This window comes from Eleginops maclovinus, chromosome 13 (assembly GCF_036324505.1).
Source record: "Eleginops maclovinus isolate JMC-PN-2008 ecotype Puerto Natales chromosome 13, JC_Emac_rtc_rv5, whole genome shotgun sequence".
Classification (NCBI taxonomy): Eukaryota; Metazoa; Chordata; class Actinopteri; order Perciformes; family Eleginopidae; genus Eleginops; species Eleginops maclovinus.
This window is the reverse complement of record NC_086361.1, coordinates 10,930,733-10,948,241: the sequence shown is the minus strand read 5'-3', so window position 1 is coordinate 10,948,241 and position 17,509 is coordinate 10,930,733. Positions and strand designations below refer to the sequence as shown.

Here is a 17,509-nt window from a genome sequence, read left to right as displayed (position 1 = left end):
GTTCCTCCATTTTTGGTTCATTGCCATCTAGTCCTTCAAATTAAAGCTTGGTTTTGTTGTGCAACTTCAAGACTTTAAGTGGCCCCAATCAGATTACTCCTATGAAAGCTTGACTGTGCCATAAACCATGCAGCCAGAGCCCTGTTTACTTTTGTCAACCTGTCTGCCACTGGCAAAAATACATTTCACAAACTCCGAGGCTACGTGACATGCAAATAGTTTATTTTACAAAACAAATAAACATTGTGTTCTGTGCGATGTTCAGGACGGCTGCTTCAATTGATGTACTTCTGAGGGAGATAGTTCTCTCTTCAGGCAAACACATTTGGTAGTAGCCGCTGCATTAACCGGGTATTCAATGCACAGATTACATGACAATGGGCCCCTTGTCACAAACTTGTATTACTGTTCTCCTTTTGATGTAGTAATGTAGTACCATGTTAGTGTAATGTATATTAAAATATAATTAAATATATAATAATTCAATTGTGATTGCTCTAAGATTGGTTTAATATAAACTCAGATCAGTATCAGGAGCAAATCAACGTCAAAAGGACATGGTATTTTTTGACACAACTCTTTGACTCGTATTGATACAGTGAGTCCTGCAGAGTCCTGTGTGATTCCACCCCTCTGTCTGTGTCAGGTGATCTGCTCCTCCTGGTAGGTGGAGGTGGAGATGGAGCCATAAGGATCCACTACGGTCTGGGCACAGCGCACCACTGTCACCAGCAAGAAGAAACACAGCAGGAAGAGGAAGAAGAGAGCGAAGCCCAGGTCCACATCCACCTCAAACTGCGGCGGCGCGGGATGAGAAGCCTTCTCCATGTGGGTGACTATGACCGATGATCTTGGTTAAATCCTTCAGTGTAGCATCAGCACTCTAAGAGAGGAACAGGCACATGTGCTCCGGAGATGATGGTGATGACTTGAAAGACAAAGATTAAAGACCTTACAGCGTTTGAATGCAGACAGCAATTAATAACAGTGTTGGAATTTAACAGTACATTTACAATTCTACCCCACTACATCTCAGAGGTAAATGTTGTACTTTATATTCCACTTTACTTTTCAGATCACAGTTTTGTATTACCTTTCTGGCCAGTGCAAACCAATGTATCTCCTGATGAGTTAATTTTGAATATAACATACCAAAGGACAAAGTAAAACCTTCCTCTTTCTTAAGCTCAAATACTTTTTAAAATACTGTAACATCAGCTGGAAAATACACCTCCAAAAAAGCCTGGCGGTTTTTATAAGAAAGGTTTACTTTGCAGTGGTTTGAGTGGTTTTCAGAGGACAGCATACCACAAACATATGAGAATCATACAGAACATGATGCATCACTGTAGTTCAAACTGCAATATTTTATAAAAGGATTGAGCCAACCAACCTTGAACATCTACAGCAGTAAAAACTAACATGCACATTGATAACATGCAGCAGTAACAGGGAACATTTTACTGCACAATGACAAGTATTACTTTTCATTATTTGTGCTTATTTTGCTGATAACACTTTCATATATTTACTTGAGAGTTTGAGTGCCATACTTTTATTTGTATTTTTAGCCTGCCATTTGTACATTTACTTTGATCTGTACACAATATTTCTGCCCGGTTTTTATATTCAGGAGGGAAACAGCACAAAGCATTTAAGGTCTCATCAAAACAGATAAGCTCTTGCTAGATTAGTTATAAAGATTTTATGGGAAGACAAATGTATTACTTATATTGTTTGAACTTGTCTAAAGACAAAATATGACATAGTTTGAATCATTGTGAACACAGCACCATTTGATTTCAAAGAGAACCATATTATCAAATAACTCAAATCATTTTCTAACTTACCATTCTGTGTTGCCATCAGGTCTTCCCACTGCCCACTCAAATGTTTGAAAAGCTGTCATAGCATCCGTCTCCTTATGACTGGAGTTACATAAGGCAGTCATCAGTTACCCGAGTCTTAACTGTCCCCCTCTCCTCGTGATCATCACAGGAAAAATGGCCAGCCCAGGAATTAGCTTCCTGCATACACACATGCATACACTTGCACCTTGCGACCTCCCCCTGGCGTGTAAAGCCTTTATTAATACTTAAGCAGGAATTGAATAACCGTCTACACAGTTCACAAGTGAATCAAACACCCCACTGCTTTTGTTCTCCTGTCACAGGGACCTCCATGGCTGTCACCAATAATACTTCACACCACTATAACTCAAGCACCTTAGGCGACACTGAGCTTATTCATTACACAAGGCTGAAAAGGCAACAGAGGAAGGAGGGGAAATTAAATGGGAAAGGAAAGGCAAAGATTTAAAAAGGAGGAGTAAGACTGGACACAGAAGGGGGTGGGGGGGGCGTGTCAAGGAAAGTCCAGACGCTGGAGAGGCAGAAACAGGAGATGCAATTAAAGTGCAGAGCCAGATGCGAGGACATGGTGGAAATCGACCCTGCTGCTTTTAGATGGAGATTGTTACAGTGGGGCTGCCAGTGACCAGAACAGTGTGGAGGTAAAGTGATCCCACTACATATGCAATTAGCCAAGAAGGCCTTTAAGGCTGAAGCCAAAATGTTGTTTCTTCCACTGTAAGGGGAAAGCAGAAGAGAAAGAACGACAGAAATACAAGCTGATCAACACTCTGACACAACTTCAAAGCTGAATGAAGACTAAATATTTCACTCTGAGGTAATTATAAAAAATTCTAGTCATGTTTTGGCAACAGCTTGCCTCCCAAAAGTGCGCCAGCCGGGTGCTGCTCAGTGTGTCACCACAACTCGATGCTATCTGATATTTTAATAGCTCCACGATGCCTTCAGGTCCAATATACACCAGCAGAACCAATGAGTGATGGGTGGTGCTGATGCCAATCTGCGTTTGCTCCACTTCCTCAGTGACTGATGTCTCCCAGCACAGTGTTTATGTTGGTGTCACCAGATTAATCAGCCTCTGAATTATACACGCGATCATTAGGTTGTTTAGTCCCAAGAAAGAACAACACTTTCACATTAATATTATTTTTATTGTTAGACCACATCTAGCGTACATTTACATAGTTATTGGTGGTAAAGTAAGTGGGATGCATTCATAAATCCCTAATAAACACTAACTATGCAGCAAGCTTTATTTTTCAATCCACCAACAATGTAGTGTTATACTAAAACTCATTATTATAGAAATATTTACTTTACTTACCACATACAATGAAAAGGTATGATATTTAACCGACCATTAAAGCAAATTATGAACCTTCACTATAGTTCATTTTGTGTAGCTGTGTAGTCTTAAGGGTTTAATCAGTCAATCTCCAGTTTATGATTCATTCTAAGTCACATTTCCTGACAATTTACTGGGAGATATTGTACTTTTTACTCCGTTACATTAATTTGATGTTACTTTGAAGATTCTGATTCAGATTAATAATAATTCATCATGTATTATGGGTCAATATAAAGCTTTATTAATCAATTGGTGAATTTCAAAAGCACCCTGAAGTATATAAGGTTAAAACAGCTCATCCTTTTACCTGATGCAACTTCAAAGTAATGAACACAATGCATCAATAATTATTATTTAACAGTTTAACATTTATTATGCTGAACACAATAGTAATAGGCTATTTTAAGTATGTTTTAATGCTCATATTGTAATGTCGTTCAGACAAAAACAAGCGGAAGCTGAATTTGTTAGAGCAGAACTTGTTTAACTTGTTCCTGACATTTCAAAGGCCTAACAATTCATTATTTAACAGAAAAACAACAAACAGATAAATTGGTAATGAAAACACCATTGCAGCCCTCAAGGAGTTCAAGTAGTTGGCAAAGATTGCATCTAGTTCATTATTGAGGGAAATTAACACTTTCAGAGGATGCAATTAACAGTTGTTTTCATTATTTATTTATTATTTTCTCAGTTAAAAAATTGATTAGAAAAAAAGCAGATCCCCATTTCCTAAAATGTGAGCCTTTAGATTACTTAGCAGGTTATTACCATCTACATTTTCTGTTGATCAACTAATCAACGTTTAATCTTAACAACCTTTTTGAGAAAACAAGTCAAGATCAGTTTACATGGGTTAGTTTGGTGTTAATCTGATTTCAATATAAGTTAAAATCCTTGGATGTCTGATGATTAAAACAGAAAGTAAGAGACACAATAGTTATCCACAATTATCTTTATCATCATAGTCAATATGATCTTACATCTCAGCAGCACAACGCAGAATCAAAAGCTTTCCTGTGGAAGCAGAGCTCTTCAGAGCGAGCTGCAGCTGATTGCTGAGCTGAGGCAGGTTAGTTAGAGGCCCAGAGCGGCGGTACAGTTCGGAGTGTTGGGTGTGATGGGGCACAAAGACAGCAGGAATAAAGACAAATAAGACGGGATAACAACTTACAATTAACACTTGAAATGATGAAGGCACTTGCAAATGACAAGATAGTACAAAATGTAAACCATACTTTGGTGTTTCATTTTTACCTCTTTACTTAAGATTTCATTCAAGTTATTCTTTTTCTCTCTTTTTTTTACAAAACAACTGATAAAGAGGAAGATTTTAGGTGGGTGAGAATAAATATGAAACAAAATTTTAAAAATCATACACTAAAATGAAATCAGGTTTGAATTGAAATACTACCCTTATGCTTGTTTACAAGACATCTAGTCAAGGCTGATCTACTAGAGGGAGCCATAAAGTGCATCTTTGGATGGATGAGAAAAACAACACTGAATGGAAATGCTATCGACTCTTCAGCCCATAAAGAATTCATAAACAGTTACTGATTGGTTTGGGTTACACTCAGACAAATTGCTCCCCAATTTAAACTGTTGACTGGACTGAAAACAAATAAAACAAAGCAAAATAAAATCATATAACTTGAAAAGATATTAAGCATTAACAAAACCAAACATTTAAAACGATCTATGTGCGTTCTGCTTCCCAAAAAAGGCGAAGCATTTAAGACAAACATCCAAACAAGGCACATTTCACCACGTGGCAGATGTAGCACCGTCTCGCACTTTTTTCAGACTGTTAAAAAACATTATATAGCTCCAATTATTTAGTTCTAAATTATTGGAGCAAATACATATTTTAGAAAAACCAAAGTGCCAAACTGGCAGCTGCAACTTGCACACATTCATTATCAACAGATACCTCAGTAAAAAGACTTAAATCAGGTTATGGTCCATAGAAAGACATCATTCACCTTTAGCGCTCCTCACCATTTCACTGAATTCAGTGTGGTTATTTAGAGCAAAGAAATCAGTCAGGATTAAGGGGTAGCAATACTTGGAAGAATTTTAACAGACTTTGCAGGAAGGCAACCTCCTCCTAACCACAGCATATCTTCAAATCACTTCCAGGAAGAAAACAAAACTACAAGCAGGTAGATTTGGTATGTGGCAACGGGGTCAACAGCACAAAATCTTAGTAAGAAGCAAAAGACACTAGAGGGAGGATGGGCTCCGAGGGACGAGAATCACTCTGCTACAGGTGCTAAGCAGATCAGTGTGCTTCTCCACCGCTCTCCCCGTTTAATTTATTGTAATCCACAGAGAAGTAAAATTGTCCACTTTGGACTACCAGGTATCCAGAAAGGAGGGTAAAGTGTGTATGTGTGTGTGTGCTGCCGCCTTTTACCCATTTGAACACGCCATGCTCCCGTTCTTTGGCTTTCCAATCAGGGCCCATCGCCCCGCCTCACACGGCCTCCTCTAATCACTCACAGTCCCATCAGTCTCTCTTACTGTGGTTGTTGTTGAGGGGGGTGTGGCCGTTCTGCACGTGGCCGTTCTGAAACTTTTCGTGACCGCCGGCTTCATCTTCCGACTCAGACTCGTCTTTATCGCTGCGTTCATCCTCAACAATGTGCTATAGGGTGAAACAAGACATAATATTTGGTCAGTTCGGACCTGGCTTAGAGGTGAAAGTGTTATGGGGGCAGTTGGATGTGGAGGTTCATACATTGCCGGGCAGGAATTTGACGACCATGCGCAAGATGAGAATGGCCCAGAAGATGTGCAGAGCTTGCAGCACAAACATTAGCCCGTTGAAGAAGTAGTATCCGAGGAAGGGGCGGTAAAGGGACAGTGGGTACACACACGTCGTGTGTATGATCCTGGACGAGGGGACAAAAGCAGAACAGAGAGTCCAGTCAGAGCCACCTACAGTCACCATCAAAAGCCCATTGAGAGGGGCCAGCACTGTACACAATGTGTCTGTTGTTACATCTCCCTTTATTTGTTGCTCTGGTGTTCAACAAATCCTTGACATTTCTGCAAATGAATCAAGTGTTTCCAACATCCTGTAACTTGTATGCCAACATTTTCAAAAGGCTGTGATTCATAATTAAAAAGGTTTAAGGTTTTTATTTCCTTAATGTGTTTCTTTTGAGAGGTCGGGTGACATGCAACAAGTGATGTCATGGTATGAACTTTCCCACGTGTTGAGTGGAGGCTTGTTGTAGCATAACATGAATAGCATTACAATCTACAGTAGTTGAAGCAGAAACTGCTATATTGAAACAATGATGCTGCTGTCATTCTGTAGTTCTTTTAATCGTCAGCCTAAATAAAGGCTCAAAAATCAATGGTTTATTTTAACAAGAGGCTTAATGACTACTCAAAGAAGCTTGGCACTGTGGTATGAGCAGACTATACTTAAAGAGGAGTAAATATTGCATTTGTTAAAAACTCTTTTCATACCATTTAATGCTGTGTATGTGGCAAAAATAACAAATGTTATCGTCAGAATCAGAAGTACTTCTAAAGTACTTTAATATTAAGTCATTAATATTAGGGTTTATTGACTGTAGGAGGAAAACCTTAGAAATGTTGGCAAAATTCATTTTCATCACCTGAGACAAGCAATGCAAAATGGAAACGCCCATAAACAAAAAGCCCTAAGAATGTTGAGTGACTCATTAAATTACAGTAAATATTATGCAACATCGTTTTTACCAGAAGGGGAGGATTACAAGGCGGGTGAAGATGAAAACTGCAGCAAACGTGGTGAACATGATGTTGCAGGTGTTCCTCCAACCTGCGTAGTTGAACATTTTGGCAGCCTGGGGGAAAAAACAGAGAGACCAGAGTTTCACCTTTTTCAGTTTTCTCCTCTAGATTCAACAAAGCCGAGGGAGGTCAGAGTATATGTTGCTTGACTTATGACTGATACAAAGACACTGTAATAACTTAGTTTAAATTCCCTAATTTAACTTAATATAAACACATTTAAACCATTGTCATTGGATAATCTGAGGTGGACTTCATTTTGGTAACTGGTCTTTACTTTGTTTTACTGAGTTGATCTATAATGTTTTCATATTTATTTATTTTAAGAGGAAGTTGAAAATGAGACAGCTAAGTATGAAACTAAAACTTTCATATTTGTGGTATTTGCAGTAAATGTTGGAGTGTATCTTAATAAGTATTTGCACACCAATCATTTCAGATAATGAATTTAGATCCACATCATATTAAAGTTTGTAGTATGTTAGATCTGTAAGAAAAAAAAGAAACTGATGGCACCTGTCATACCTCCATAAAATAGTCGGAGGAGTCATGCACTAACATGATCAAAGTCCCTGCCCGGATGTAGTTGACCAGCCAGGAGAAACTGATGAGGGAGATTGTGGCGACATGGTGAATGATCTGCTCCTTGAAATCCTACAGAAAAAAATGAAAAATAAAATACAAAAAGAAAGGGTGTGAAAAAACAAATCCCAACAGCGTTAGGACACTTATTGATCGCACTGTAACGATTGGTCACTGATCGACTGTGTGTGTGTGTGTGTGTGTGTTGGATTGATGTCTGATTTACAAATGGTTTACTCTCCGCACAGCAGATCGGATGCTTTATAGCTGTAGAAATAATCTCATACACAGGAGCAAAAAAAAAAAGGAACTTTACAAAAAGTTACAAAATAAATCCCCACAGTTTGATTTCAACACAGGGGATCTTTGGGAATAGTCCGAAAAATGGTTGCGTTTGGTTTTATGAGATAAGTTCCTTGATTTTGTGAGCAGGAGTTATAAAACAGGAGCAGGCCCAGAGGCGGCAGGCTCAAAGGTCTGCTGTTCTTCACAACAACATTTAGACTGCAGACGAAAATGTCAATCTTTGTCTTTATGGTGTGATTTTCAACAGAGCTCCGGTCACACATTAACTCACAGGGCAACTTCTGATGCAACATCCCCCCTGACTTCAGAGACACTTGAGTTTGTTGCTCACACACTTTACCAAACTGACAAAGGGTAATGGATGATTTTAATCTCTAATGGCAGCTCCACTCGATGCAGCGCATAAAGTCAGGATATCTTAACGGGGAAATCAATATGCAAACCTCAGAATATCGTATCAACACAAACGATCCTTCTCTTTTACTTCATCACTCGGAGCGATCTCTCCTAATAGAAGGTTTCTGAGGGGTTTCATAGAGCAACCAATTGGGGATAACTGAGTTTAGGAGACAGCTCACTTACCTTGCGTTTGACATCCGATGCTATACTGAAAATCAGCGAGAGGTAGAAGCCTAGTTCGATCATGTAGTACCAGTACTCTGAAGGCAACAGTGGCTGGAAGAAAAGAGGAAGAAAGAATAAATCTGTTCAAATAACATGTCACAGACAATTTGATTAACAGGAGACAGCTTCTACACTTCTTATTATACTTTAATGGAGTATAGATTTGTTTACATTAAAAATAAATCTAATCTAAACTTAAAGAAAGAGGGAATGACAGCTTTATGATGCTGACGTACCATTTTCGGGAAGTCTTCCCACACCTGCTTCATATCATACAGCCATGGTTTCTGAGGAGAGATGGATATTCAATATTAATGAGGGTTTAAGTGTCTTAACCAACACCACAAGCACTCTCTGCACAAACACCAAACAAGAGGAAAAAATATGACATCCAACAGGGGCTTCCACTACAATTACAATGTCATTATTAAAATGTCCTACAGATCCTCTATTTTCCAAAGAAGAAGCAAAGGTTGCTAGCAGATTAACAAGAGTTTCCAGTGATGACTAGAGTTGATACCATGTTAGATTTCACAAACTGACACATTTTCCCCCTATCGTAACCAAAACTGTGACCACAATCTGACACAGTACTTACATCAATAAGGGCCGCCAGGCCAGCAAAGAAAGCAAGAAGGTAAAAGGTAAATCTCCAACTGTAAGAAAATGCACAGCAGTCTCAGAAATCACATTCAGTTAAACACCAATTACAGCCAATAAATCCCGCCGGTACACAAACAATTTTCCTACAATGGCAGAGCTTTTGGCGCTAAGGGACAAAGATGAGGTGAGAAAAGACCCATTACAACTCTTTTACTTATAAGTTGACTTAATCAATTGCTTAAAATAACAAGGAAATGACAAACGGACATAATTTAAAAGAACGTAACTCTAATCCCTGCACGTGTGTCACTGCGGTTCAATGAAATAAACAGATAAATGATTAGCTTGCACATTGCACAGCTCCAAGGTCCACTTATCTATGACACCTGGGTGATAAATACAGCAGAACATCAGTGAGACACTGATACTGCACATTTACATTATTTAAACATGTCACATAAAAGCCAAAAGGTGGTTCTGTTTTCATCTAATTTCCTGTGCCTAAATCTTATTACATTATTAATCTAAGAAGAAAATCCTTGCACATATTCAGTATGTCAGTCCGTCTGTCTTTGTGAGGCACTTGTTTTTAACAGTGCTATTTAAATGAAAAATAAATGTTAAACTTGATATTGGAGCCCCTGCAAGTTTGCAAACACATAACTCCCCTGTTTATTTCATACTCTGCTTTGACAGCACCACAGGTCCTTTCTTTTCTTTGGTTTTGACACAGTATGTGTGCATTCTCCCTATTGTATATTATTTGAGTTTGAACCTCAAAAATGAATCACATGATTTTACATTTGCATTTTTCTATGCTGTTAATCATCTCAGCACCCCTGATATCTAACATGCGAGCCCCTTCAAATAGTGCAGTGTTTGTCTAAGCAGGTCATGAACTCTGCAATGTCCTGTCTGAACTGAAGACACACTGAATAGCAGAAATAAAGCACTATGAAAACATAGTTGTAACTTCAGTGTAAAGAATCCTAATTTCCAACTTAAACAAATCCTGAAATAAAATGGTTAAAAAAGAATGTCTTACACTTACCTTTATAACTCAAAACAGGCTTTTAAAACAGACGGAGGAGAAGGAAGGACAGAACAATGGTTGAGGGTTTATTTGGTGATTGTGAGGTGTAGCTACCTTGCTTCCCGAAACTTTTTGAGCTTGCAGGGTCGGTCCTGGTTTCTCCGCCTCCTGAACCACCTCTGGACCTGTCGCTCTGAGCAGCCCGACTGTTTACTTAAAACCTCTATTGAGCTCTGAAAACAAAGCATGACAATGAAATAAGAACAGTGTCTTTAATCCATGGAGGTATAAAATAATGACTGGTCACATAAGGCTTAGGTGAGAAGATATGTGCTATTTTTATCCTGTTGTCATCCTCCATGTACACCTCAAACATCTTTGAATTTGGTAATCAGGCTCAAGCTGTGCTAATGCCAGAGGACACACAATGTGTTTCCAGGAAGATTACCTGTGCGGGATTCTTTGATGTGCTACAGAAATAGGACTCCAGGAAGGGATTTGGAGAGGCACGAACACGCTTCTTGTCAGTCACTCCCAAAAGGGAGGCGACAGGAGTCGCTACAGTCCTGTCAGGAGGAAAGATATATGCAAATCAGACAGGTTAATTAACAGGCAAATGACACTGTGAGAGGACATCGATAGTCACCCCCAGTGTTGACTCACCTTTCAAATATCTGTCTGATGACCAGGAAGCACAGAGCGATGGGTATAGTTGCCCAGAGGTCCTGTGTTTTAGGGTAAACTTTGCCATCGTGGTCTGTGAGGTCAGCCCAACCGTGACCTTCAGGAAACCAAATCCAGTCGGCCCATATCATCTCCCTCAGCCGAGACAACATCCTAAAGTTTTACACAAAGAGAGAAAAGGATTTGTGTTTTTTTGTTAACATGCAGAAGGAAAGTAAGACTGGTAATAAAAAGGGGGTTCTGTCTGCTTGGTGATCTTCATTTAGATTTTGTATTCAATAAATATGGAGACTCACTCAGCTGTGACCATTTCCTGAGAAGAAGGAAAGGAAACAGAGAGCGCTGAGAGGAATGAGTATTGATTGAAAGTGATTAATTTCACTGCATCTGCAACAGGCGCCATTTCCTGTTTCAGATGAAGAGAAATGATTAAAGGGATGATTTTGCTTTCTTCTTAATAGTTTAATCAGTCAGCATTATGCAGAACTTTACAAAAGAAAAAGAACACCTTAAGAGTAGCAGTACGTCATTTAATACATTTCATTTATTTGTCCCACATGCGGTACCTTAATTGGTAAAAGAAGATTACACAGTTGAATTAAACACACCATGCACCCTATAATCTCTTGAACATTATATCTTGATATATGACCTACTTATTTAGTTATTATCTATGACCTATGAACTTTGCCATTTTATGATACCGATTTAAATATTTGATACATTAATCTCGATGCTAGCTACAGAGGGCTTGCTTATTTGTATAGACCCTTTCAACAAGAAGACAATTTACTGTGCTTTACACAAAACATAACAAAGATAACAGGACAAAATGTATTACACAAAGGCCATAAAACAAGTAATAAATAAAAGGCGCGGAGGTGACATTAGTATAATGAGGTGAATAAAATGTAAGATGTTTGATCCGGGTGTATGGAGCATGAACACAGAATGCTTCTTCTCTCCAGTACATTATCAGTGAGTAGCTTTAAAATCTGGTGAGGGAAATCAGCCGACGTTCTCCAGACGTCCTGAGAGGTCTTAAGCTGTACTTTTGCTAATCAGCAAATGTTTTCATTTAGTTCAAAGCCCCTCAGTGGCCGAGTACAGCCATAAGTGCTGCTTTGTTATTAGGGTGCCGAGTGACCAGAGCTGACACCAGTGTCGTTATCATAGGTTGTTTTGTCCACAATACAACTTTTACAACTTCAGACCAGCTGATATTAGATCTAATCATCAAATTACATCATGGTACTGCTCCGCCTTGGTTTCTGGAGTCCTCTTCCTGAGGCAAATCATTTAAGGAGGGACATTTAGGGTGTCACATATTTCCTGCCAGATCCCTTAATAAAAGGGGGTGTGTGTGGCTGGACTTCAACCCGTTTAAAAGCTCAGAATGAATGCACAGTAACTCAAGCAGGCTGCCTTTGTTAGCAGAGGAGTTTCACTTCAATAGGATCTCCTCACCTTGAAACGACAGCAGTGAAATAACGTATCCCTTATTTGAGAGTTAATCAGTGTGGGTCTGCTCCGCTCATGTCATCCTTCAACCCTGACAAAATGTTTCTTACTCCACAAACTGTCACTGAGATACACCTGGTGTAAATACTACTTCAAACATGCCAGATACTAGTTTAGTCTGCCTGCGGTAGGATTCCCTCAAGAGTTAACTGGCAGAAGAAGATCAATAGCTGGCAGAATAACAGGTTGCAACTGCTGCAGGCCAAAGTAAACTTGCATTTCATTTTGTTAGCGAAGATATGTTGACGTATCAGTCAGACAGTATGAAATGTCAACAAGTAGATCCAGCAGATTCTTGACTCCATTTATTATGTTCCCATCTAAAACAGGCATGTGCTTACCATGTGTGAATATTTTATATATGTTTGTAAATGTGTTTTGTATTACTTCCAGCTGTGCTTTGGCATTTCAACAAAATGTACTAATAGTATCATCAATTGCCACTAGCTAGTGAATACACATCTCCTCTGATCCAAGTTCTTAGTATAATAATTCATTTTTAGTTAAGGCTTACACTTCTATTAGGTTGATTGACTCACAAGAGACACATTTACCATACGCCGAAGATGTTTGTTACACAGAATGCGTTTAGAAGCAGTCATTGTAAACAGTTTGAAAAAGGGCAGGAGGAACCATCTGTCAATCAAATTAGTTGTGTCTTAATCATCCTTTCTACTGCCAAAACCATTGCGGACCTTACGAGTATCCAGTTGCTGCAATGTTACGTGTATGGTTAAAGCTCCAAAATACACCAGCTCCTACACTTCCCATAAAGCAACTCAATAGCATCTTTTATAGGACCCCTCCTGCATCCTAAATGCCTTTTTATTAACTCAACAGACCCCCCCCAGTGTCCTGTAAGAAGTTACTATGAGTAATTTTGAGCATAAGGTGATGTTATACACAACACTTCATTTGACTACAGGTGGTGGTAATGGCTCAAGATCCTAAAATGAACCGGCAAAAGGGATTTTGGATTAGACGCAGCGGTAAACAATGCACGTTTCATAATGTTTGAAAATGAGGCACAATGGTAACAATGACTGCGGAAACCTCTTTGAAGAGGCACCGATCACAGGACATTACAAAACATCACAAAAAGTGTTCTCCTGATGAAGAGTTAACTGAACTGCAAGTGGAGAAATCAGGGGAACCCCCCTTTAAAAAGGTTTTTATGGGTTTTTTTCTTCAATGCAAACCTTAGGTTGTTAGGCTGTTTGACAATGCACTAGCTGTAAATTCCTTGGAGAATTACAGATAAGGCTAATTTGACTTGCCTCGGGACACAAAAGACACATCAAATAACTCAAACAATGTGAGACAGCCAATGTCCCTCAGTCTAAAGTGCAGCTGGAGGCCTCTATCATTTCAACTTCAGGGCGGTTGCCTCACTCTAAAACAACTGGCCTGAGAACAGACTGACAAGCTCCTTATCCTCCATAAACCCCCTTTTTAAAAAATGAAAATAAGGTGTTTTCACATCGTTTGTGATACATCTGTTAAGTCACAAAAATGATCTGAGGTTTTGTAGTATTTTACATTGTTTTATTTAACTTTTTCATTTGTAACTCTTTCTCAACAATTTTTAAATGTTTGCATTTCTACATCATTGTTTGTCTTCCAATTTCATTCCCTCTATTAAAGGTCATTAGTAACTTTGTTTTGAAAAGTGATAATGGTTGTATGATTATTTAAAGTTGAGCAGCTTGTGTCAGTCGAACAGATCTCTACGCTGTTTGCGTAAACCCTCGCAGGGAGTGGCTGAGTCCGCTGCATGCATGGCGCAAGCGGGGAGTCTCCCGGACATAGCGGGACGGATTCAATGAGATGGAGCTTTCCTCAAGTTTAGCAACACCGATCTAGCAAATGTTATACTCTCTACAGAGCGTAAAATGTACTTATCACTTGGTATCACCCGTTTAATAAGAGATGGCAGGGGAGCCTATTCTAAGTGACAGTTTACGTTAGAAAACTTTTCCTGCGCATTTATAATTCTCACCACAAACGATATTAACGACGTTTGAAAGAAACTGTATTTCCTCAGGTGTAGACTTTGTGCTTTGTTGTTTAGCATTGAAGGCTTTTACGACCTTCTGTTATCAGACTGTTCCTAAACAAACATCCACGACAAGCTTAGGCCTGTTAGCTAAACTTTGAGAAGGTTCCTTTAACGGCTGCCAACGGCTGAATCCGTGAGGGCTTCAGGTAACGGAAGAGCCTAAAGTTTGGTGCGAATACTCCTTAAAAAATCTATCTAAACCTCCCAGGTTCGATGAATATCCTGTTTCTGTTTAAAAAAGAAAGCAGCCAACTGTGTGTCTGTCAGAAGTCTTTGGTTTGGAGCTTTAAAGTAGCCTGTATCGAGTTTTACAACTTTAACTGTTCCACAAGGAAATGTTAGCTAACGGTGCAGCGAACTTACCTTTCTCGGGTTGTATCAGGCAGGTAATATGGTCTTAAAATGTCTCCTCTCTACCGCAGCTGCTGCACGTCCTCAGGTCCTGTTTTATCGGAGAGGATTTCATGTAGATCTCGCCATGAAAATATACTTGTTTGGTTTTTGATAAGCTTCAATCCGGCTTTTTTTTTTTTTACCTCTCCTTCTAACCTGAGATTTGCCACATTCTCCTAAAAAAAACTGTGTCGCACTTTCAGCACAAAACTCTAGACGTGATTTTTAAGCTGGTCCAACGATGCCCAAAATGTTTATCTTTTCACTTTTGCGTCTGATAAAAGTAGTATGGTGGGCTTCGGCTTGTTTCCGTTTAGCCGGGTAGTTGCATTGGTGAGATAGTGGGTATTATGGTAGTATGTCCCAGGGAGGGGGGGGGGGCGGGTATTTAAAGTGACGTGAGCCTCTGCTCTGTATGAGGAGTGGTTAGTGCCGCAGGTTGACGTTCTATGCTACCGGCACCAATGGCAGAAGTACTCATCATATGCATAGAGGAAGCAGCAAACTACCAGAGTGGGAATACTCTGTTACAGGTTAAAATCCTGCTGTTATTTAAGTGTTGATAAAATGTCACTAAATTAATCAAAATATGTAAGTAACTAAAAGTAATAAATGAATGTAGTGGAATAAACGTACACTATTTACCTCTGATTTGTAGTGGGGTTGAGGTACAAAGTAGCATAAAATACTCCAGTAAAATGCATGTACCTCAAAATTGTACTTTAGTACTTGAGTAAATCTACTTAATTGCTTTACCCCACTGATTACCGATCAGATTAAAGTAGTTAAAAGCACATTTTACACAATATATATCAAACTAACCTATATTTCTCCAGATTCTTAAATATTGTAAACAAAATCTAATCATTGCAATGCAATGATAATCAATAATAATTAACCCATATATTTAAAATGGTTACATTAGGATACTTTCTGGGCTTGAAAGACTATAGCCCATTGTATAAAATTAATCATAATATCAAAATCTAGAATTAAAAATGTACATACATAAATGCAAAATAATAATGACCCCCAATTCCACTGAATTTGTATATAAAAATATATAAAGATTCAAACTTTAAAATGCAAAAAATGTTTTAAAAGATTAATTGTATGGTGAACTCTTCAATGAAAAATAACGTGCTTTTTAAAATAGTATTATTTCATTGTGGTTTATTTATCTCAATTATTTATTATTGAATTGGATAAATGTTCTTACATATCTGTATCATTTAGATGAGTACAGTCATTTATGCAATATGTCTATAGATAAAATATTTTTCAATGGTGATTGAAAGAAAGGACGTAAATGCAAAAACAGGAGGTCCTACAAATAGTGGCATGTTCTTTAGTATACATGTCAAGTCATAATGTAGTATGGTGTAAATATTTTGCAAATACTTAAAAGTGTCATGGCTTTTGCTGGTAGCATCAGACTCGCACTTCAGGTAGCAACCTAAACGCCATTTAATCCTCTCAAAAATCTTAATGTCATCGCATAATTATTTCAAGTACAGCATGGGTGCTGATATAATTCATTGAAATACACCAAATAAATTTGATTAACTGTGAAATATGTGTGAGCTATTCCTTATTAGACTTATTCAAAACCTCTAAAGTTTTAGCTGTAGTTCTGTCTTTTTAAAGGCAAGTTGAAACAGGCAAGGCACAGGCAAGTTCTTTTTTAGCCGTCTGGGGCATTTCCTGAAAGGAGCTGTTGATGTCAAAACAAGCATGTTCTTTTTTTGGACTTGCCCAGACCAAATAAATATGAATTTAAATGGACTAGCTACTTAATCAAAGCTGGCAACCAAGGCAAATAGACTTGCCCATCAGAATAGATGCAGCATTTAAAAAACAACACATGCTTAATGGTTGTGAGGCAAGCTTGTGCTTTGTGCATGTACAGCTTTTAAAACTTTATTGAGCCTGCTCTTCATATTTGTCTTTCTTTTTTTCATCAACAAATTTATGATGTCTTAAAGGTCGATTTCCATGTGATGGACTCTGCATATCGTACATCATTAAATAAAAATACCTAGGTGGCAATTTTCAACCATTGTTCAGTGAAAACTTGTACTTTGTTGTGTGTGGTGATATCCAAAGATTGTTTTCCCCACACATTAAATGCTTTCCAAGAACTGTCAGATTATGTACTTCACTAATATGTCCCTTTATAAATTATAGGATCCTCAAGTTAAAGTCTTTTGCAGGAGGTTTTCTCCTCAGATTGGAGCTACAGCGTAAACACAACAGATGGTATCCCTCATTCTGCTCTCTGTTAGTGTCACTAATCACAGCTCATACACCCAAGGCATGCAGGAGGAGGCCGAGGGCGTGTTTGGACTCATCTGACCAAACCCAAAATGCTGTGGCAGACGTCCTCACTGCATACCCCAGCTGTGGTTACACACAACTCAGCCTTTCCATCCTCTTCTTACCTGACCTAGATATTTATGCATGTCATCAATAAATCATGGCTGACGTGGGATTATCAATGACCTAACATGACTGTGCAATTATAATGGACATTACCTGTAGGCTTGCATTTACAGATTACTTGAAGGAATGAACTCAAATGCAGCAACAATAAAACACTATAGAGTATATGTATTTGTTTCCCCTTCCTTTTAAGTCTTAGCTAAATTCGGTTCAACACTGGGGGCCAGATGTGTGTTTTTTTTTAACTATCT

General features: G+C 38.6%; 1 protein-coding gene across 1 annotated transcript; it reads right to left on the bottom strand.

Moving 5' to 3' along the window:
• Positions 1-4,159: 4,159 nt before the first annotated feature.
• cers2a (ceramide synthase 2a) lies at positions 4,160-15,156 on the bottom strand. The gene is made up of 11 exons (XM_063898576.1): positions 14,787-15,156; positions 10,823-10,996; positions 10,608-10,725; positions 10,274-10,392; positions 9,122-9,179; positions 8,760-8,810; positions 8,482-8,574; positions 7,537-7,665; positions 6,958-7,064; positions 5,963-6,116; positions 4,160-5,869 (listed from the first exon to the last, which is right to left on the bottom strand). Exons 2-11 carry the CDS (start codon positions 10,993-10,995, stop codon positions 5,732-5,734), a joined length of 1,140 nt encoding a protein of 379 aa, XP_063754646.1. The 5' UTR covers position 10,996; positions 14,787-15,156; the 3' UTR covers positions 4,160-5,731.
• Positions 15,157-17,509: the final 2,353 nt, after the last annotated feature.

Excerpts from the sequence above, each read along its gene's own strand:
- cers2a (XM_063898576.1), bottom strand. The coding sequence starts at position 10,995 with ATGTTGTCTCGGCTGAGGGAGATGATATGGGCCGACTGGATTTGGTTT. Across the intron at positions 9,180-10,273 it reads AAAAAGTTTCGGGAAGCAAG|TTGGAGATTTACCTTTTACC; the intron begins GTAGCTACACCT and ends ATTTTCTTACAG. Across the intron at positions 7,065-7,536 it reads CCTCCGACTATTTTATGGAG|GCTGCCAAAATGTTCAACTA; the intron begins GTATGACAGGTG and ends TTTTTCCCCCAG.